The sequence below is a fragment of the Chenopodium album genome, chromosome 18, assembly GCF_948465745.1.
Source record: "Chenopodium album chromosome 18, dcCheAlbu1.1, whole genome shotgun sequence".
Classification (NCBI taxonomy): Eukaryota; Viridiplantae; Streptophyta; class Magnoliopsida; order Caryophyllales; family Amaranthaceae; genus Chenopodium; species Chenopodium album.
Window position 1 is genome coordinate 2,180,261 of NC_137851.1, and position 21,887 is coordinate 2,202,147.

Here is a 21,887-nt window from a genome sequence, read left to right on the forward strand (position 1 = left end):
TCATGTAAATGCTAGATTGTGATAAGTGCATATACTTAATTTTGGTGCTAAATTACATTTAGGACTCAAATTTACTGGATGATAATTAAAGTAAAAAGGATTAGAAAATTTGCATGAACGGGAGTTAACATGCAAAGATAATGTTTCTTTGTAATCAGGCATTCAAGCTTGTTTGGTTTACTTGTTCTTGATTTCTGTTATTGGGTTGGGCTATATTAAATGGGCAAAGCCTTTTTAAAGCCCGATTTGTATTTTGGCCCGTATATGTTTCCTTAAAGTCCAGGACGAAACTCACTAAAGGCCCTTAACGTCCTAACTTATTTCTCTCGGGTTCGATAATTCTACAACGGTGCATTTGTTTTCACTAGATTAGTAAGCTTGCAACATTACAAGTACTCCTAAAGAATCCACAATTAATAGAACTCCTACTTTGGGTGGAGTGAAAGTATATAGTTATACGGAGTATAGAACCAAAACTACACCCCTCATAGCTCCACGATGGTGAGCAGCTAGCTCTATCTATTTAAAAATTGTAAGCAAAGACCTCTACACGACTACACAATCATTGTGGTCGGTCTAAGTCCTCACCTATCTAATTGGTGGGGGGTGGCTGTCCGAACATTTACCAAATGCAACAATTGATCATAGAAATTTTAACGTATTATACAAGATTATAAATTTTTAAGTAATTGATTCTACTCCATATTGAACTACATATCAAGAGGAAATTAACTAAAATTGCACCAAAATATATTTTTCTTAGAAATTTAACAAGAGACTATAACAGTACAACTCATGAAGTAGAATTTGTTAAATACACCTGGGTGTACCGTGCACCTGGGTAAATTTAATGAGTAAAATACCTGGGTGTACAGAATAGTCTCACTAAAGTTCCCTATTGAAGATTTGGAGTGAGTCAATCATTGTTTCGTGTATATATGTTTATCTAACTTGGCAATCTCAGTTATACTTGTATGTCACATATCCACCATCATTTAATTTAACGATATATTGAATTGAACTCAAAACCTACACATGAATAACATGTATCATATACTCAAAATCGCTCCTCATTTAAATCGAATCCAATTATTTTGGCTATATAATATATTTAATAATGCTTAATCAATAAACTTCATGATTATAATAGATACAATGGCATATGACCATACGATTAATGGCAATTATATGCAACAATTCCATGAACACCCAAAATAAAAAATCTCAACCCACCTCCATGGAGGAAACGACTAATTACTCAAAGATACCCGAATATCCCAACCCATTTAAAACCAGAAAAAACATTTTTCAGACGAAAAATACAGCATTAGAATTAAGAAACATAACAGAATTAACAAAAAATTAAATATAAAAAAAATAATAAAATTGACAGAGAGATACAATGATACAACCGTACAAGTGTAGAAAGCACACAACAAAATGACCCCCCAAAACGAAACCAAAATCACTCAACCAATCGGAAAGTAGAAAGCAAGATATGGTTTTGGCAACACCCATTTTCTCTCTCCTCCCCTCCAATTTTCTTCGGTATATGCTTTTCTTCTTCCAGCATCTCCTCCCAAAATCCAATTATCCCTCCCTCCACTTTTTCCTCTTTATATACCTTCCGCCATTGTTATACCTTCCATTTTCTCTCTCCTCTCTTCAACAATGGCGTCTTCTCTTTCACCGCACACTAGCCATGTCGCCACTACTTCTTCTCACAATCACAGGAGTAGAAATTCTCTCTCTTACTTTACTGATTATTATCATCACACTTCTTCTACTTTCCTCCATTTGAGGAAACTTAACCTCGTTTCTCTCTCCTCTTCTCATTCTCTCTCTTCTTCTTCCTCCTCCTCGGGTTCTTCGCAGCTGGTAACTCGCGTTTCGACGGCGCCGGTGGGGTACGCGACGCCGGCGCCGGAGTTTGATTTCGAGAAGGAGATTGCTCGGCTAAGAAGCTTGAAGTTGAAGCTATCAAAGGCAGGGAGTTTAGGTAGGAAGCACCGAGTCATTGATAGTGACTCGCGAGTTAGTCGGTTCTTCAATTCGAGTCGGAATGATTTTTCTAGGGTTTTGGAATCGATTGAATTGGAGTCGTTTGAGATGTATTTGATTAAATGTGTTGTTGCGGCGGGGCAGGAGCATGTGATCAGCTATGGAATGAAGGAAGAAGACGAGGAGAGAGAATTTGAGAGTAGTCGAAGTTCGTTGAAGAGTGCGTTGTTTTCGTTGGCGGAGATGATTGAGAGCTGGGATATGGTGGGAGGTGGTGCGGGGAATGGTAAGATGGGGATGAGTAAGTTAATGGAAGAGGAAATTGCTGCTCTGAAGAAGCTGTTGAGGACTTTGGCTGAAATAGAAAGATTTTATGATTGCATTGGTGGAATTATTGGGTAAGCTTTACTAATTTTGGAAAATTTTCGATTTCGCAACTTCGTTTTATTGTGTTTCTTTATGGCATTTATGCATCAGCAGTATGATTATAGTTAGTTGGATGATGACAATTGAGTGATGAAGATAGCGGGAATGTGTCAATGTGTGTATGCAGAAAATTGAATTAAGGTAGAGGATTCTTTGATTTTTAGCTATGATGTTTATTGGCAGTTTTTTAGTCTTATTGAAGTTATGTATTTGTAGTGAAAATTGAATATAATTGGAAAACTTTGATTTAACACAAAAGGCAAAAATTTGCGACTATCATGTTTCAAGACTTGAAATCCTGAATCTACTTGTGCGAACTACAATGTTATGGAGTGACCTTGATTTGTTTCAAAGTTGTATAATTAATGAGGAGGGATGCAAAATGGATAAGTAATCAAGAAGCAACGAGTGGTTTGCTTATGAATTTATGAACATCAAAGTTGAAGTTGACTGTGGAGATTAACACAAGAAATTTATCCTCAATTACTTTTTGGAGCAAATTTAGCTTGTAGGGTAGAATAGTATTGTTATTTAGGTAATTGGTAATAGCTTAATATGGGGATTCTATTGACTATGGTATAGAATTTCCTAAAAATAAGAATTGTCATGCTGTTGACCAATATAAGTGTTGGCATGACATATGCATAGCAAAGAAATAAAGGGTGGACAGGGAGTTCCATTTGCCAACTAGCAACACCTAGAGTGTATGACAGGTTTGGAGTAGAGATAAATCTATGCATTGGCTAGGTATGTGAAAATAACCATAGATTTTGAGATCTCTAATAAGCTCCTGTCGAGTTTATACTCAAACCATGAACAGACAGGAGACAATTTGCAAATGGAAAAATCTTAGTAGTCCAAAAGGCAAAATTGATTTTTGGTATTAGTGAGTGTAATCACTGTAATAGTGTCATAGGCTGCAAAGTCCCTCCCTCTAGGGACAAGTTAGAAAAGTTTGGAGTCAAGGAATAGAATACAATGTATGTGAAAGTTGGTTCTTATGTGTGCTTATACCAGGGTAAGTCACCGATCCTTCAAGAGTACCATAGGTTATTGCCTCTGAAGGCCTTCATAACCACACCACCATGCTCATTTCTACATCCACTTGCTACACCAAACTGTACCATGAGTCCACAATTGCATCTGTACTTAGCCCAGTTTTGATATTAGATGTTAGGCCTTGGGTCAAGGCTCATAACATGAGGAGAGGTGACCCTCAATTGAGGTTCCATTCTAAAATAATATGGAAATAAGCGGATTTGTGTATTTGGTGGTTGGTTTTTGAAATGATAGCCTTCTAATTCTAGTTGATTGGGATTTTGGTGAAAGTTCCCAGCATATAATTTGAAAGCCAATTACAATTTTGGGGAATAAAGGAAAGACAGGGGGGGGGGGGGGTGATGGTTGTGGTTAGTGTTAGAGTTAAGAAGCTTTTATCAGAGTCCTGTTCTTTAGATGGATATTTGAGCATTTCACCTTCATGGGGTATTGTCTGGTACAAGTTGTAGAGGTTGATCATATAACGTCTTGTATTCAAAACAGTATAGTCACTCTCAATGTTGGTGAATGTATGCTAACAGTTCTTAATATTTGTATAATTCAGTTTCATGCATTTTGTGGTTGATTAATTACATAACAGAGTCAAAATGTCATTCTCTACTAAAAATTCTGAGTAATGTGGAGCACATTTGGTTGGCAGATACCAGTTAACTGTTTTAGAGCTTCTTGCCGAGTCAGTTACTGGGCAAACCATGAATAGTTCCCAGCACATGAAAGAGTCAATGAAATGCCAATTTGTGGAAATTCATTCTCCCAAGGGGGTTGATCTTTCAAGAAATACAGAGTACGCATCACAAGCAGCTATATGGGGAATCGAGGTTGGGATTTTACTGATGATATCTACTTTATATGGAAAGATGAGTTTGTAAATTGTTTCAGGGTGTTTATCACTTGATTTATTTCAGGGTTTGCCATATCTTGGTGAAATCTATCCTCTGGGTGGCGCTGCGGATAGGCTTGGTTTCGTTGACTCTGAAACGGGTGAATGTCTTCCTGCGGCTATGCTGCCTTATTGTGGACGGACTTTGCTGGAAGGACTTATTAGGGATCTACAGGTAAAATTGATTTCTGACATTAGTAATCAATCTCAAATTATTTGCATAAATTTCTTTTAATCTATCTTGATTGTAATTTCTTCTATGCTTCAGCTTAACTTAATACATTTTCTTTAATATGTGTCTTCTTTTATATGCTTCAAGGCTAGAGAATTTTTGTATTTTAAGCTATATGGGCAACAGTGCATCACCCCTGTTGCTATCATGACAAGTGCTGCAAAGAATAACCATGAACGCATCTGTTCACTTTGTGAGAAACTTAAATGGTTTGGAAGAGGTCGATCAACATTTCAACTGTTTGAGCAGGTGTAATTTGCATTTTCCTTCTGAAAATTCTTTGGATGCTCAGCTTGTTTTGTTTTAAGCAATCTGATGATACGTATTGCCAGCCTCTTGTTCCAGCCATCAGTGCCGAAGATGGGGAATGGTTGGTTTCTGAACCATTCACTCCAGTTTGCAAGCCTGGAGGTCATGGGGTAATATGGAAGCTTGCTTATGATAAAGGTGTCTTCCAATGGTTTCGCAATCATGGACGTAGAGGTGCAACTGTTCGGCAAGTCAGGTCTGCTAAGAATCTTATCTTCATGATCTAAGTTCTGAAATTTTTTCTTTCTCTTGCTATCTTTGTTCCCTTCATCTCTGTACGTAACCAATTTAAATTATACTGCAGTAATGTTGTGGCTGCAACAGATTCTACCCTACTGGCTTTGGCTGGAGTTGGTTTGCACCACAAAAAGGTTTGTTTTGCCTTTTGCTGATATGTTTGTATGACATAAAGTTTGTGCCTTTTCTTTTGTGTATTACTTCCAACTAGGGTTAGCTATCTTCATCCTGTTTGACCTTGGGGCTGAACTGTAGACACCTGAATGACGCAACTTTGAGAGTGACATGCTGTGGTTAACTGATAACTTCTGTTTTTCTATGAAATGTAATCCAAGTATCCAACTTCAATACCTCTTTTGACTGAACGAAATGAATTTCAATTTCTTTCACTAAATAGATGTTTATGCATTTCAAAGAACTATTCCATGAGTTTTGTGGTTGAGAATCATGGTAAGATCTTTCAAATAGGTCCATACGTTGTGAATCTTTGCAAGATAGAAATATTATGTCTTGCCCTCCTTTAGTAGCTCTATGGGAATTATCCTAGGGTTATCTCTTGGTAATGTTATATTTCCTCCGCTCACTTTCATGCTTGCCAATGCTGCAAAATTTTTTTATAAAAATAAAATGAAAAAGAATGAAATATTATAGGAAAAAAAGAAAAACAAAAATATACAAAAAAAAAAAAAGGAATAAAATAGGGATTTAAATTTTATTATTTATTTATACATCCAAATAAAAATATCTAGTAAACTAGGTGAATCCAAAAGAATTTATTCAGTTTTAACCCTCCGTATCTCTAATAATATACAAGTAAAAATTATAAAAATCAGATATTGTGAAAGTATAAATTAAGACAAATCTAACAAGATCCCTCCACATGACTATATTTTGCTCAACATATCAAACTATAATGAAGGTCAATTATAAGAATGTGAAAAGTGTAAATTTTCAAGTGTTGCGCTAAAGGGAGCGGAGGAAGTACACTATTGGGAGACTATTTATCTGTTGCTTTGGTTTATTGCTGTGATGACAGCTGTTGAACAAACTACCAAAAAAAAAGTTGTAAAAGGTTAGGATTTGGACAAACTCTATGTTTCTGTAGAATTGGTGGCATCTATCTTATCTTTTTTTTTTTTTTTTTTTTTTTCCTCCCTCTTTTCCTGAGCCTTGTGTGTTTATACCATTATTTATTTATATGTGCTATTTGTGCAGAAACTAGGCTTTGCATCTTGTCAGAGGACTGCTGGGGCTACTGAAGGAATTAATGTTCTCGTTGAGAAGAAGGAGATTAGCGGCAAGTGGGCTTATGGATTTTCATGCATTGAATACACTGAGTTTGATAAGTTTGGGATCCCAGCAGCTTCTTCATCAAAGAGGTAAAAATGCTGTGTATAAGCATTAAATCTTCGTTCTGATTAGTTAATTTATTAATACAGTTATCCCTCTGTATATATATCCGTGATTGCTTGTTAGTTGTTACTCTTATCTCTAACCTTTAAAAAGTGTTTTATCCTGATTTCTACCTTCCCCAGCACGCTAGCGGAGTTCCCAGCTAATACAAACATTTTGTATGTTGATTTGCATTCTGCGGAGCAAGTTGGATCACGCAATGATGAGAGCAGTTTACCAGGATTGGTTCTAAATATTAAAAAACAAATTGAATTTGTGGACCATTATGGCATCAAGCACAGGTATGATGACCAATGATTCTTGCTACAAAAACACAATTATGTCATTTACAAACAGATTAGAAAAGAAATTTGAAATGGTGCCTCTATGCACACACTTACATGCAGCAGGATGGCCTAAGCCCTTTTAGTTTAAGTCAATTCAAGTTAGGGCAGGGAGGCTTAACTTTAGTTATGGCTCTCCTTACCTCTTGTGTGCATGCTGCAGTGTTTCTGGTGGCAGGCTTGAATGCACAATGCAAAATATTGCAGACAACTTCTGCAATACGTATCCATCTCGGTGTTATGGAGTAAAAGAAGGTCTGCTATTTCCTTCGTAGTTTTGAGTTTAGTCTTACCTTCATTAATTTCTGTTTTCCATATATATGTTTCTAATATCAATCGATGATAGCAGATGTCCTAGATACATTTATGGTTTATAATGAACGAAGAAGGGTCACCTCATCTGCCAAGAAAAAAAGAAGGCAGGGTGGTAAGTCACTAAACCAGGTAAACTACCCTCTCTCCCAAACTAAAGGCTTGTTTTAATTTAAATGCTGAAGTCCATTATTTGTTACCATTGATCTGTTAAAAGATTTATAGATTTGTATGTGCAAGTGATTATGTGATATTATTAATGGAATAAAATTACAATTTTCTGTCTCAGTAGGACATTTAAAAAAAAAAAAAAAAAAAAAAAAAAAAAAAAAACACTAATGCTATGGTAACACTAGTAATAAAAATAAGCAATGGAAAATTTGACCTTGAAGAACACAAAAAAATCCAATGAGCCTACTTTTGTATTGGGGTATAACCTCTGTAGTGATGCAACCATTTATTGTTTGGCTTAGATATGGAGCCTTCAGTGCTTAAGCATGGCTTAATAATGAAGGAGCTAATATCTTTTCTGCTTCTTGCAGACTCCAGATGGAGCATTGTTGGATATTACGAGGAATGCCTACGATCTCCTTTCCTACTGTAATATAAAAATTCCTGAAGTATGTCAGTTTTGGTGACTTTGGCTTATAATTTCTCGTGATAAACATTATAATTATGGTGCTTTTGTTAGACTTGACTTTTTCAAGGAAATTTAATTCCTAGAAAACTAGGAAAGTTGCTAGTTGTGAGTCAATTAGCCACTTCTCATTTTGATGATGCTCACCACATGCCACAATGCTTTGTGCCTCCTCTTGTTGAACCTGATATTTCTCTTGGTCATGTAGAACTACATTAACTAATTAGGGTTAGTAAATTTTTGTGTGTGAAGATCAGTAGGTTTTCTCTTTTCTTCTGGAAATTTGCTCAAACTTGTGTCCTTTGTTGCTAGTCTCAAATGGATTTGTTGCTAACCAAGTAACAAACTCTGTATTTCCTTGAAATCCGTTTCACTTTTAAGGCCCGTACTAGTATCTCTTTGCCATGGGATAATACTTTAATCAGAAAGGAATGGTGAAAACTTCCCTTGAATTAAAAATCAGAAGAAACTACCAAAGGCATCATAATTGTAATACATATGCATCTTGACCGATGTTAGTGATTGGAACTCATTCTATGTATCTTGCAGGTGGGAGGAAATGAGAATTACATTAATGCTGGTCCACCATATCTCATCTTTTTGCATCCTGCTTTGGGCCCTCTTTGGGAGGTTTCTAGGCAAAAGGTTATCTCAGCTATATTCTTTTTGAAGCTTATTAGCTCTTTGTCAAATAATCCATCTTTGTCATATGCAATATCTGATTATGCCTTCTGTCTTCATTCCCAGTTTCAAGGAGGTTCCATCTCCAAGGGCTCAGAGTTGCAAATTGAGCTCGCTGAATTCTTCTGGAGAGATGTTCAGGTGTTACTTGACAGAAGCTAGTATAATGAGTCTTAAGAATCTTTGTTGTTGAAGCTGACTTTGCTACATTTTCAGCTTGATGGAAGCATGATCGTTGTTGCTGAAAATGTGATGGGCACTATGAAGACTGATGAGAGTGGGGAACCTCTGTTAGAGTATGGTCACAGGTGATTTTTACAACCATTTCTATTGCCTTACAAAGAGAAAAAGTATGCAAACTCAGCTAACCTATGTTATGGATTTCTTTAGATGTGCAAAGTGTAAGTTGCAGAATGTCAAGGTACTGAACAAAGGAATTGACTGGGAATCTGGAGAAAATATTTACTGGAGGCACAAAGTGCATCGGAATGAGTGTTTGAAAGTTATGCTGCATGGAAATGCTGAATTTGAGGCTACTGATCTTACTCTAGAGGTAAATAACTTATCAGAAATTTTCATGTGACTTCATGATATAACTGTCATAACTGATGACACTTTGTATGAGAAAGACTGAAAGAGTGACATATAGCTGTCATTAGTGTATCTATCATGACTGCCTGATGTAGAAATGGGAGAGGAAACTCTGTCTGGACTGTTGCATGTGTAAAGACCTTGCTTTTAATGCAAAATTTAGTGCAAAGAATTTTTTTTGATGCGGAGTACATATTTTGGCATGGAGAATGTTACCATTCAGGTTTGACGTATGTTCAATGTTTTGCTGACTGAATGAGTATAGAATCAGATTATATAAATTTCATTGGTTGATTTAGATCTCGACACTTCCTTTTGTTACTCATTGTAAAGCTTTTATTTAAATCAGATTATGCAGTTCCACTTGTTCACATATAATTTATCATGTAATGCTTTTTGTTCATGTGGTTCATGATGCAGGGAAATCATTTATTTGAGGTTCCTGATGGTTATAGGTTAAAGGTTACATCTGCAGATCCAGGTTAGTAGCAGCAAATTTTTCTGATGGCTACTTATTTATGCCCCCTGTTCTAAAATAAAGCTTGAGGTTTCCAAAAGTTTTATCTGTTATAAAAATTTGAAAGTGGATGGATTTGTATAAGTAAGACATTTAGTGCTAAGTTATAAAGAGAAGAGCTGATGAGAATGAAAAAGAAAAAAAGAAATATTGGGATGCTGGGAGTTATTTTTTTGTATTACTTGTTGATGTGCCTGCCTGTCTAGTATTTTCTTGGAAAAATTGTAAATAATAATCCCAACTTTGCTACATTTTCTTTTAATAATCCCAACTTTGTATTATTCTAGAATAATCCGAACTTTGGGGATTGTTTACTTTCTTCAATCCCAAACTGGTCAACAAAAGTCAATGACCTATTATATCAAGTCACTTAACACGTGTCAAGTCCGGATTGGTTAAAAAAAAAAAAAAAACAAAAAATCACAAAAACCAAACAGCCTTCCCTTCCCCCACCCTAACCTCTACCACCACTGCCAGCCTGACGACCCTCCCTTGCCGGACCGTCATATCTCTGTCTTCCTTGGATTGCCGTTTTCTCTCGAACCACCACCCCCAAATTTCCAATGCAACCAGCCGCCTATCCGCCACTAAACACCACCGCGTAGCTCCCCATCTCACCAATAACCACCAATTTCTGAAAACTTCATTCCTTGCCCTCGAAACCCCTTTCCCAATCTTCTTCGTTTTGGCTGCTCCAATTTCGAAGTAAATTGGTTTGAGGGTTGAAGGTTCAATTTCGAAGTTGGTTGTGCTGCTGTTGCGTGGGTTGGGTGTGGAGCTGCTGTTGGTTGTGCTGCTCGAATTGTGTTTGCGAAGTGGGAGCGCAGGGAGGTGGATGTGCGCTTGGGAATGGCTGAATGGGAGGGAGGCTGCGGCCGTTTATTGGCGTGGGGTTGTGGTTTAGGTGGTTTCCATTAGGCGGTTTCGGTAGGTCTACGGTTTCGGAGGATGGCAAGGAGGCTGTGGTTTACAATCGTGGGGAGAGAAGAGTAGCGGCAGCCGGCGTCAGGGGTTAGGGTGGCCGGATCTTTTGGAAGTGGGGTTTGGTTGGTGTGAGAACTGAGAACCGTGAGAGAGGGTTTTTTTTTTAATTTTGTTTTTTTTTTAATTTAATTTTTGTTTTTTAAAACCAATTAACTTGCGACACGTGTCATTTAAAGAAAAAAAAAAAAGGAACCTGTTCAACCGGTCACCGGTAATTGGGATTTAAGAAAGTAAACAGCCCCAAAGTTCGGATTATTCTAGAATAATCCGAAGTTGGGATTATTAAAAGTAAATGTAATAAAGTTGGGATTATTATTTACAATTTTTCCTATTTTCTTTCATACTGGAGACAAGATTTAAATGAATTGTCAAAGACAGAAAGATGGGCTCACTTGAGAAGCTCCATTTGTCCTTTCATTGACATTTTAAATATAGGATTTATGATTTTCTTGTCATTGTAATTCTTGGCTGTGGGGTAAAAAATATTTTGTGGAAAGTCAAAGATATTCTTTCATTTCCTTGACCCAACACCCAAGTTTGATAAAGATAGCTGTCCAAGTCAAAGTTTAAGATTAGACATTGGAGAACGCCACAAATTTTGCCGATTTTGCTCACTAATCGGTTTCCTGGAGACTTATATACTGGGGTTATCGCTAATTGCAGGTATATCATTGCAATTAGACCCTATTGAAGACTCTAAGAAAGATACTGGAAACTGGTTTTGGAATTACAAGATGGATGGAGCACATGTAAAGTTGGAAATGGTAGAATTGTGATGCACTAACTGCATTCTTCACTTCCACCGATGTGAATTATTGTTCACAGAAGAACTTGGGAGATGAATGTTCTGCTGTATCCTCTGATTGGTTGAACAGAAGTTGAACCTTCACACGGCATTCTTTGCGAATGTGCTATAAAAGAGATTAGAATTGGCTTGTATCTCCTTTAAATTTGGCCTCTCGCTATCTCTCAACGCACATATTCTATGATTTAACCTCTGCTTGTACATGATATGTAAGATATCATAATTGTTTGTAAATTTAATTTATTAATGAAGTAATGTTATATAGTTCTCGTGAATTAAAATTCCATCCTACCTATATCAGTGCATAATTTATATGTTCTTTGATGATGACATGTTGCTCAGTAGTGTGTAACTTTTCCTTTTATGGCTACATGACATCATATGACAGACGTATGTTATTCCTGTTGAACTCATTGAATTCATCAGTCTCCAAGAGTTTGAAGGCCTCATTGTTTCTGAAGCTCTGGCATACCTCTACATTCTGTCATATATAGGGACCAACTCTTGCTGTACATGAAGGAGATGGAGCCTTCAAAATAAGCATATCTCTATCATTGCTCTGTAAGGTGACATGATTTCTTTAAATGTTATTATTCAATCTTCCCATAATTCTTGCTGCAGTTTCTTTTCTTACTGTTATCTTTTTGAAAAGCTCATGACATTAATCATCATAGAGGAGCTACCAATTGCATACAATGATTATCTTATATAATTTTTCTTTGTGTTTTTTTCTTTCAAGTAGTACTTGTTTGTACTGAAAGCAAATTGGCAATCATACCCATCTCACTCATCTTCCTGCTTTCCTGAAAGCAAACTAAAGAAAAGAATTTGTATTTATTAACCGTGTGAATATAAGAATCCACACCACCTGAATTGCTACAGCTGAGCAGTTTAGATCTTTTTATTATTCTATTTTAATCGATGCAGAAAATAGGTTTTTAACCCTAACAAGAAGTATGAAAAATTTATTGTTGCTCTTGATTTTCCTTCATCTACTTTCTATGCTAAAGATTTGCAGGATTGGAGCAGCATTTGATGAGTAATCTGAGCAACAGACTAGCCCTTTCTCGAGCTTCAGATGACCCTTTAGCTACCAATCTCCGGATTAATGAAAAGCTTTGGGAATCCAAATGTCTCACAACTTCAGCTCCATCTTTGGTTAAAGCCAAAAGAAGAATGACTGAATTCTCTTTACCTTTTGGAGATCCAAGTTTCAGGACATCAATCAGAAGGGCTATGAGCCTATGAGATCTTTGCTTCTGGTTCTGGTGATCTCCTCCATTCCTTCAGAAGATCCTGAGAGCAATGCAAGCAGTGCCAAGGCATCATCAGTGATTCCTGCCTTTTCATTCGTCAATATATTAATAAGCAAAGGTACTGCCCCTTCATGTACTACTGTCCTCTGATTTGGATTGTAAAGTGAAAGGTTAATTAGCGCCGTTGCAGCATCTCTTTTCCCTCTCGTGGTGCCTTCTCGCAAGAGATGTATCAGGGCTGTTACAACTCTGGGTTGTACTCCAATACTTGCCTTGTAATCATCAATGATTGACAAACTTGAAATTGTTGCTGCTGCATTTTCCTTTGCCTCCACAGTTTTTCCATATTCTAGAATAAGTATTAACTTTTGAAGTGCTGCAGCTTCCATGATCAAAATTTTGTTGTCATTGTGGATGGACAGGTTCAACAATGCAGTCACAGCATTTTCCTGCATTGCTGGCTCATGGGAACTTAGTAAGTTCACCAGAAATGGAATTGCTCCGGCCTCCGCAATTATTTTTCTGTTTTCCATGCTGCTTTTTGCTAGCAATCGGATCTCATAGGCCGCTCTACATTGCATTTCTGGAGATGCAGTTGCAAGTTTCCCTAATAAAAATTCTGATGTCAATCTGATAGCATTGAGACCCAAATCTTCCCCTTTGTTATGCTCTGAGGAAGAGGTTGTAAGTTCATTTAGAGGGATATTGTTGTCCTGGTGCCATTGATGGATCAGACTCTTCAGGTTGTAGTTGGGTATTAGAGCCATGTGTGTTAGCTTCCACCCACACTTCGGGCATGTTCTACGCCCTGAATTGATCCACTTAGAAATTGAGTATTGGTCATAAGTGTATCCAGTTGCTACTGTGACTGGCTCTCTCATTATCTTGAGTGAAATTGGGCAACGGAATTCATTGGGAACATCTGTCAGTATTGCTCGAGAAGATGAAGATGTTGATGCAGCAAGATTTTCTGCAGCAGTTTTCTGCTTCAAGAGTAGAGTGGTTTCATTATCTTCAAAACTAAAAATCATAGACCTGAGATATGAAAGTAATGAGATAAGACTATTTATTCTCGAAACAACTATAGGTCCACCTGTACCTCCCTGACTCGTTGCTTCTGCCTTTAACTTGGAGATTTCTTCAGCAAAGTCAACTGAACTTCTCAAGCCAATGCTGCTCAAAAGCTCTCTTGCTCTTTTTACGTCTAGGAAACCATAGCTCTTATCATTCTTTTCCTTCGAAGTAGCTATTATCTGAAGCACTTCTTTCCTTCTTTCCAACTCTTTGGGATCAACTACCAAATCTACCCTTTTTGCCAGATTGCACACAAGCTCCACTTGTTCTTTAATATCTATGCTTATATTCATCAATTGTAGAGGTAATAATATATCAAGAGCTTTGCTGATATCTTTCACTATTGCATCGAATTCCTTTGACAAGACTTCTGTTTGAATGAGGCTCCGCAGGTAGCTACGTTCAGTGCATCCTTGAATCAGAAGCTTTGCTCTTGTCATCAGAGACAAGAGCTCAGTAAAGCACAGGATTGCAGATGGAAGAAGCGGGATGTCTACTCTTGCATCTCTGTAAACAAAGGAGAAAGCAGTCTGATTCTCCGAGTAATGGCTAAGATGTTTTTTACTTGTATCGGAGGGAGATTACTTATTGAGGAGATCTCCTCAGATATCATGATCAACGATGCTATCAAGGACGCTGTTTGAGGAAAGCCTGCAAACATTTGAAGAGGTTGAAAAGATCTATCCATGGTGTTTTTCAATTCTTATGCTGCAGATTATCAACTCCTTTGGCTGCTTGGTTGTTGACCTTATCAAATTGCTAAGATCAATTATAATATAGATCACGGTTTTGACTAGCTATTATAAATATTTATAAGAGACGAGAGTTTTGTTTGGTTGGTTCAATTTGCTTGGTTGTGGTCAAAAGGTTTGATTCAGGTGACTGCGATAAGTTTTCAAGGCATTATTCATGGTGGTTGGAAAGTTGCTTAATGAAAACGTTAAACAATGTTGGTCGTCTTTGGAACAGGCTTATAATTGGCATTATGAAGGCCTTTAAAAAACAGGCCTTATAATATTTTTATTATGGTGGTGGAATTGCTCTAAAAACTATTCGTACAATTCACAAATCTACAATTACATCTAGACAAAAGACGATACCTACTGAAATTTTAAAATCTGTGGAATCATGCCCGGTCAGATCATATTGTGAGCTTGTTAGTAACTCTCACAACTAAATGTCTAAATGAAAACGACTTATGTTGATGACCACGAATGGAGCGAAACCAAAGATTAATGCTTTAACCTCAGGCAATGTCATATTTGAAACTTCAACTTGAGAAGCTTCCTGTTATGTGAGATATGAATGTTAGCCAAATTTGCAATAGTCAGACCTTGGAATAAGACAAACAGCAATAAAAGAAGTTTGGTGGTATGAACAAGGTGAAGGAAATGATTAAAATGACATTACATTACAAACAGCAATAAAAGAATCAAGCTTGTTCATTCCCTTCTCTAATTACCTATAGCAAACGCCAGTATTAGCATTACCTACCCATATCAAACCCCAGTTTTAGCACTACCTACCCAGAATTAACATAGTTAATGCATCAGACAACAGCAACACCCCTAATAATTTGCCAGTTCTCCAAATCCTTGTCACCAAGAGTAGAAATATTATTCATTTTGGCTAGATTGACAGTCAAGATTCAATCCACCATACATTCTTTGCCACTAACCACCAGCACAACACCATCCGACATTGCCACCACCCCGGCACCTTTATAAGAAACACTCAAACATCCACCGTCAACATTGAGATGGTTATAACAATGGCAAAAACATAACACCCTCATTATGTTCCCTGCATCACTGATTAAGTTCGGTACCAAGCAGGGGAAGAGAACCCCACTCTTCTGCAGTAGTAGGTACACTAAATGGTTCAATGTTTCTAGACCTTTAAGGACCTGTTCTGATTTACTGAACTAAACTGAACTGTTTATGAGAGAAGGAAATTAAAAACTGAACAGAACTGAAATTAAGCTGAAGAGAACTAGTCCTAAGTGAATGCAAATATAGTTTCTTGAAATCCGGTCTTTAGAGGATCAACCCAACTAATTCCAACTTAAAATGAATATGAGCAGCAAAGAGTTCTCAATACTCAACAGAACATATATATATATTTCCTTGAATCAAAGTTTCTGCTTAGAGCTAAAGAAGTTAAAGATAACACATCTGTGGCACACAATCAAGATCTGTACTATTTGAATTTTCTAAAGCTCCAACATTAATTTATTGTATCATTGATTCAACTATACAATATCCGCCAGTCAAAAAAGTAATATCATAGCACCTAATCCTTGTATATTTCTGGTAAATGAATACAAATTCAGCAATACAAAGAGTCACAGAGTAATAGCTCCTCTTTCTTTAACTGCTATGAGCACAATTAAATGCTAACACGACCTCCATACCCTTTATTACTGCAAAACATACAATTGCAACGCCCAAATCATTTGTTAACTCTGTCCGGCTGTTTCTTTCCTCTGCGCTTGTAATGTTTCTTTCAGTTTCTTGCTCTGTTCAAAGTTGGCCTTTCGCTTTACAGCTTTCTGAGGAAAAACATAACATATGATTATTTACCCACCCAAAAAAAGAAAACAATGCACATAATTAGATATAAAAAGAAGAATTACCTCCTGCCTGAAACAGCGGTCAAGTTTAACTTTAAGATCGGTGCACTCACCAAAAAATTTGCCCACGGGGTGTTCTGTATGACATTTCTGGAATGCCTCAATGATCTGCAAGATATAATGGCATCATCAAATTCTCTAATCTTTAAAAACTAGAGCAGCTGCAGATAACAATCATGACATAAATATAACCAAGGTGCTAAGATACTAACATGACATAAGATCAGAAAGCTGATAGAAGAAAGTTTCAACTTACTTCAACACACATTGGGTGCCGGTGCAATGTCAAAGGAGGATGCATTTTGCGCAGCACAATGAAATTAACTGGCAAAGAAAGCATTGAATATCAACTGCTAAGCTAGAACATAATCAGTCAGCATAAACATACTTAAGGAAACACAAAATACTTTTTAAAGTTTTTTCTTAAACAAACATGAGGATCTAAAAAGAAGAAAGGTGAGGATCACTAAAAATCCCTCCCCCCCCCCCCCCCAACCCCCAAGCATTGCAACGCAACTCCCCAACCAAACAGGGACTACAGGATACTTCTCACAGGCACTGATTTACAGACGCCTGAACTTTTAAGCATATCGAACACCATTTTCAATTAGTTAAACTCATTTTGTAATTCTTGTTCTCAAAATGTAAAACTTCGAAAGAAAATAAAACCTCTAGCTTGTTATCCTTACTCCTTTCTTCCCTACTCTTCTTGCACTCATTTTCTCTCATCCAACAAAAACTTTTTGCATCCTAATTTTCAAATTTAATTCAGCAACAATCTATGAACAAATCCAACTAACAGCCCACTACCCCCAACAGCTGTCCATCATCTGAAAGACTATGTTTTAGTACACATTCTCATCAATCATACATTGTCTACATCAAACTTTCACTTACTACATAATTCTTACCGAAAAATGTATAATGAATTGATATGGTGTTACACTACAAATCTATACCATAAAATAGGATGAAGCTCTCCTATCACATTAGATAGTGTAAAGATATATTATACTCCGTATATATTTAGGTCTCTCACAGAACCACATGTGTCAGATGGTCCATCACAAAAACAGTAAAATGGCATAACAATAAGAGATATCTTATACTCACACCAAACTTTAAAAGGAGATAAAAAAAAAATTAAGGAATAGAAAATAAACCAGAAAGCAAGTCAAAGGAGCAATATAGGAGATGAATAGAACTACAACCCAGGGGTCTAATCAAGGTTGTAACTTGTTAGGTTCAACAGTGAGGGTGCAGAATCGGATCACTAGAATCTAATCGTAGTATCGAAAGATCCTACAAATTTGAGAAAAAGAGCAATTGAAATGATACTACATGACTACGTATATCATGTAAAAAGAAACACGAAAGTTCCCCATAACTGGGAAATTATATGAGAACTCATGGCATTGAATCAAATTAACTGAATTTTAATATCCTTAGCAAGCTCAACAATACCATAACTATAATTCAAAATATCACCATCAACAAAATTGCATTGAATAAACCCTAATTTAAAGCATAATCCAATCAAAACCTTATAATTTCTTCCAAGTAACCAAATTTTGCAATTTATCTCTCTCAAACACAAATAATTCATCATTTTTATACAATCATAACTCTTAGATTGCAGAAAATTCACTAACCAGAGGAAGAAGATCGGATTTTCACATTATAACAGGCGGAAAATTTCAATTAACAAAGAATAATAAGTAATTGTACAAACCCCTGAAGTGGTATTAAAAAAGAAAACGAGGGTAAAAAATGAACTTACATCAATTATATTGAAAGGAATACAACGGGACGAAGACAGAAGATGATGAAGAAGTTCAGTGGTTTGAGAGAAGAGAGAAAATGGTCACAAAATCGCAAATGCGTCGAAGAAATATTAATTAAGGGCTTGCGGAGATCGCAAGTTCGACTCTCCTTAAATTTGGGGTGGACTGATTGCCGTGATTGGTACTTTTTTTTTTTTTTTTTTGGTGGTAAGAAAAAGGGGCCTCATTTGAGGGGGGAGATAAGGAAAGTTCGACTCTCCTAAATCTCAGGGATACGAGGTGGGAGCGATGTCACTACTCCATCATTTCAACCTCCTATGATTGGTACTTGGTGATTAAACCACAAATATGTTGTAAATAAGTAGTAAATACCTTGGGCGTACTTTGCATCGTGTGCATATAATTAATTTTTTAAAATGGGATTAAATCGGAATCGAAGAATTTCTTTTTTTTTTTTAATATCGACAGTTTTGTATTACTATTGTAATAAAATGTATGAAAATTGAATGTTATGAAAATACAAATTGCAACTTCTGACAATATTGGATTAAAGTTTTATAAATTTGGTCACATAAATAATAAATGTAAAAAAAAAAAAAAAAAGAGAGAGAAAGTACATTTTAAGACGTGTGTTGGATACCATAAAAAGTTAAATAGGGCAAACATTTAGAGACGGATAGAATAGTTACAATTTTACTGTAGCCAAAATATGTGTACTCGTATTTGATGAATCACATCATATCATATAACTAATATATAAAGCTAAACTTTAGCTGGGTCACGAGGCAGCGACACTTGGCATTTCAACTTTTCGCCAAGTGTCGCGCCACGTTGAATAAATTTAAATAGATTTCATAAGATAAAAAAGTTGTTTAGAATTCTATTTCCATAGAATTGAAGGATAAAATTGTTAGTTTGGAGTTTTATTTTCAATAAAATACCAATATTTCATATTTACAAATTGAATTATAATTTTATACAAAACAATTATTAGATTATAATTCTCAAAAATTATCATATAAATTTATTTTTTATATCATAATATTTTTTGGAGCGAAGGTAGTATTTCAAGGCGTAAAACATACCTTTATAATATATATTAATCGATTAAAATAATATACTTCACAATCTAATAGAATTTTATTACTATGTAGACATGTCAATTAGGGTCAGGTCATGAGTCATCTCGGATTGGGTCATTTCAGGTTACGAGTCAAAAAATGTTAAACCCTTGCCCAAAGTTTTGGGTTCGGTTCAATCCAACGGGCTTTTAACATTTATTTTATTTCATTTATTTTTTGCTAATTTTTTAATTTTTTAACGTATTATCGAACATTTCCACCAACATTATTATTAGTCATTACATGCTTACTAGATAGCAATCGTCATAAAAGCACATCAATTCCTAACTAATTTTGTATATATATTTTAAAGTTTGATAAATAGATTAAAAATTTATCTTAAAATTCAATAAACAACCCAAACATCGCACGGGCACAAAACTAATAACTAATATATAAAGCTAAACTTTTAGCCAGGTCACGAGGCAACGACACTTGGTATTCCAACTTTTTGCCAAGTGACACGCCACGTTGGATGGATTTAAATAGACTTCATAAGATAAAAAAAAATTAGTTTAGAATTCTATTTGAATAAAATTTTAGGATAAATTGTTAGTTTAGAGTTTTATTTTTGATAAAATACTAATATTTCAGATATACAAATTGAATTATAATTTTATTTAAAAAAATTATTGAATTATAATTCTCAAAAATTATTATATGAGTTTATTTTTTATATCATAATATTTTTTGGAGCGAAGGAAGTAGTTCAAAACGTAAAACATACATTTATAATATATACTAATCGGTTAAAACTAAATAATATACTTCACAATCTAATAGAATTTTATTTCTATGTAGACCTGTCAGTTAGGTTCGGGTCATGAGTCATCTCGGATTAGTCACTTCAGGTTACGAGTCAAGAAATGTTATACCCTTGCCCAAAGTTTTGGGTTCGGGTCAATCCAACGAGCTTTGAACATTTATTTTATTTCATTTATATTTTGATAATTTTTTTTAATGTATTAAATCGAACATTTTCACCAACATTATTATTAGTCATTATATGCCTACTAGATAGTAAATGAGCAATCGTCATAAAAGTACATCAATTTCTAACTAATTTTGTATCAATGATATATTTTAAAATTGATATATGGATTAAAAATTTATCTTAAAATTCAATAAACAACCCGGATATCGTGCAGGGTACAAAACTAGTAACTAATATATAAAGCTAAACTTTTAGCCAGGCCACGAGACAGCGACACTTAGCGTTCTAACTTTTCGCCAGGTGTCGCGCCACTTTGGATAGATTTATATAGACTTCAATTCGTAGAATAAAAAAGTTAGTTTAGAGTTTTATTTTTGCTAAAGTACCAATATTTCATATGTACAAATTAAATTATAATTTTATTCAAAAAATAATTAGATTATAACTCTCAATAATTATCATATAAATTTTTTTTTTTTTGTATTATAATATTTTTTGGAGTGAAAAAAGTAGTTCAAAACGTATGGTACCACATCCATTTATAATATATTATAATCAATTATAATATAATATACTTCACAATCTAATATAATTTTATTACTATATGTAGACCTGTCAATCGGGTCGGGTCAGGAGTCATTTCGGACATGGTCATTTTGGGTTTGGGTCGACCCAATAGGCTTAGAACAATTTTTTTTATTTAATTTTTTTTGCTACTTTTTAGAATTTTCTAATACTTCATGCTTACTTTGCTATTTTTATAAATATATTTAATCGAACATTTTCACTAATATTATTATTAGTCATTACATGTCTATTACATAGTTTAAATAGTCACGAAAATACATCAATTTCTAACTAATTTTGTATCAATAATACATTTTAAAATTTGACATATAGAGTAAAAATTTATCTTAAAATTTAATAAACAGCCCGGGTATCACATGGAGGCACAAAACTAGTAATTGATTAATCTTTGTATAAATCATGCACGATATGTACATGTAAATGTACTTTTTTTTATTTTATTGTTAAGGTAAGGAAAAAGAGTTCTACTAGACTAAAACCTCTCCTAGGTTGTTCTAGCTAAGGTTAATGGGCTAGACCCATTTAAAGTTGGAGGGGGAGGGAAGGGTATACTGCATATGTACACCTAATTGGACCTAAGAAATACAAAGTATACAAGTATTTTATACGGGATATGAATATATGATCTTAGTTAATCCGTATAAAATTAAATCTATACAGATAAATTTATCCCATAATTAAAACCCTAGCCATACAAAACTTCCTCTTTAATTATATGCTCTGATCGGATCTCCCCTCAGTCCCTCACTTGCTTTTGCTATCAGTTATATCTCTTCCTCACGAAACTGTCGTCGTTTTTCTAGGCGTCTTGCCCTTGCTTCACCGCTGCGCCACCTGTCTACTCTAGGTATCTTAATTAATGTATTTTTCTCTCTTTCTTCTTTTCCTTTTGATTTTAGGGTTGAATTCTTGCATGATATCTTCCTCCTATAGTAACTACTGTTATCTCAATTTTATTGTTCTCCAAATTATATGCCTTGTGAATGTTATTATATTCGTTACAAATCATATTTCCAAATAATAGTGGGTTTTTCATTGGTATATAAAAAAGATGATAATGGTAAGAGAACAATTTTCTATATACAACCGGT

General features: G+C 35.3%; 2 protein-coding genes and 1 pseudogene across 3 annotated transcripts; 1 reads left to right on the forward strand and 2 right to left on the reverse strand.

Annotated features, from left to right (window-relative positions):
- Nucleotides 1–1,529: 1,529 nt before the first annotated feature.
- LOC145591145 (UTP--glucose-1-phosphate uridylyltransferase 3, chloroplastic-like) lies at nt 1,530–11,693 on the forward strand. The gene is made up of 17 exons (XM_081647548.1): nt 1,530–2,399; nt 4,127–4,304; nt 4,392–4,541; nt 4,686–4,847; nt 4,931–5,103; nt 5,212–5,278; nt 6,360–6,523; nt 6,680–6,838; nt 7,044–7,135; nt 7,230–7,324; nt 7,735–7,812; nt 8,379–8,474; nt 8,577–8,651; nt 8,727–8,818; nt 8,901–9,063; nt 9,522–9,582; nt 11,266–11,693. Exons 1-17 carry the CDS (start codon nt 1,672–1,674, stop codon nt 11,376–11,378), a joined length of 2,646 nt encoding a protein of 881 aa, XP_081503674.1. The 5' UTR covers nt 1,530–1,671; the 3' UTR covers nt 11,379–11,693.
- A 614-nt stretch (nt 11,694–12,307) lies between these two features.
- LOC145591146 (U-box domain-containing protein 1 pseudogene) lies at nt 12,308–14,603 on the reverse strand (annotated as a pseudogene).
- Nucleotides 14,604–15,834: 1,231 nt separating this feature from the next.
- LOC145592652 (uncharacterized) lies at nt 15,835–18,322 on the reverse strand. Of its 2 annotated transcripts, none has more exons than XM_081649161.1 (4): nt 18,150–18,322; nt 16,626–16,693; nt 16,373–16,477; nt 15,835–16,288 (listed from the first exon to the last, which is right to left on the reverse strand). In XM_081649161.1, the coding sequence occupies exons 2-4, from the start codon at nt 16,668–16,670 to the stop codon at nt 16,196–16,198; spliced, it is 243 nt and encodes an 80-aa protein (XP_081505287.1). In that variant the 5' UTR covers nt 16,671–16,693; nt 18,150–18,322; the 3' UTR covers nt 15,835–16,195. The 2 variants fall into 2 exon arrangements, with proteins under 2 accessions (XP_081505287.1, XP_081505288.1); XM_081649162.1 differs by lacking the exon at nt 18,150–18,322 and adding an exon at nt 18,022–18,105.
- Nucleotides 18,323–21,887: the final 3,565 nt, after the last annotated feature.

Excerpts from the sequence above, each read along its gene's own strand:
- LOC145592652 (XM_081649161.1), bottom strand. The coding sequence starts at position 16,670 with ATGCATCCTCCTTTGACATTGCACCGGCACCCAATGTGTGTTGAA. Across the intron at positions 16,478-16,625 it reads GGCACCCAATGTGTGTTGAA|ATCATTGAGGCATTCCAGAA; the intron begins GTAAGTTGAAAC and ends TATATCTTGCAG. Across the intron at positions 16,289-16,372 it reads ACCGCTGTTTCAGGCAGGAG|AAAGCTGTAAAGCGAAAGGC; the intron begins GTAATTCTTCTT and ends GTTTTTCCTCAG.
- LOC145591145 (XM_081647548.1), top strand. The coding sequence starts at position 1,672 with ATGGCGTCTTCTCTTTCACCGCACACTAGCCATGTCGCCACTACTTCT. Across the intron at positions 5,279-6,359 it reads TTGGTTTGCACCACAAAAAG|AAACTAGGCTTTGCATCTTG; the intron begins GTTTGTTTTGCC and ends CTATTTGTGCAG. Across the intron at positions 8,819-8,900 it reads CTGTTAGAGTATGGTCACAG|ATGTGCAAAGTGTAAGTTGC; the intron begins GTGATTTTTACA and ends GGATTTCTTTAG.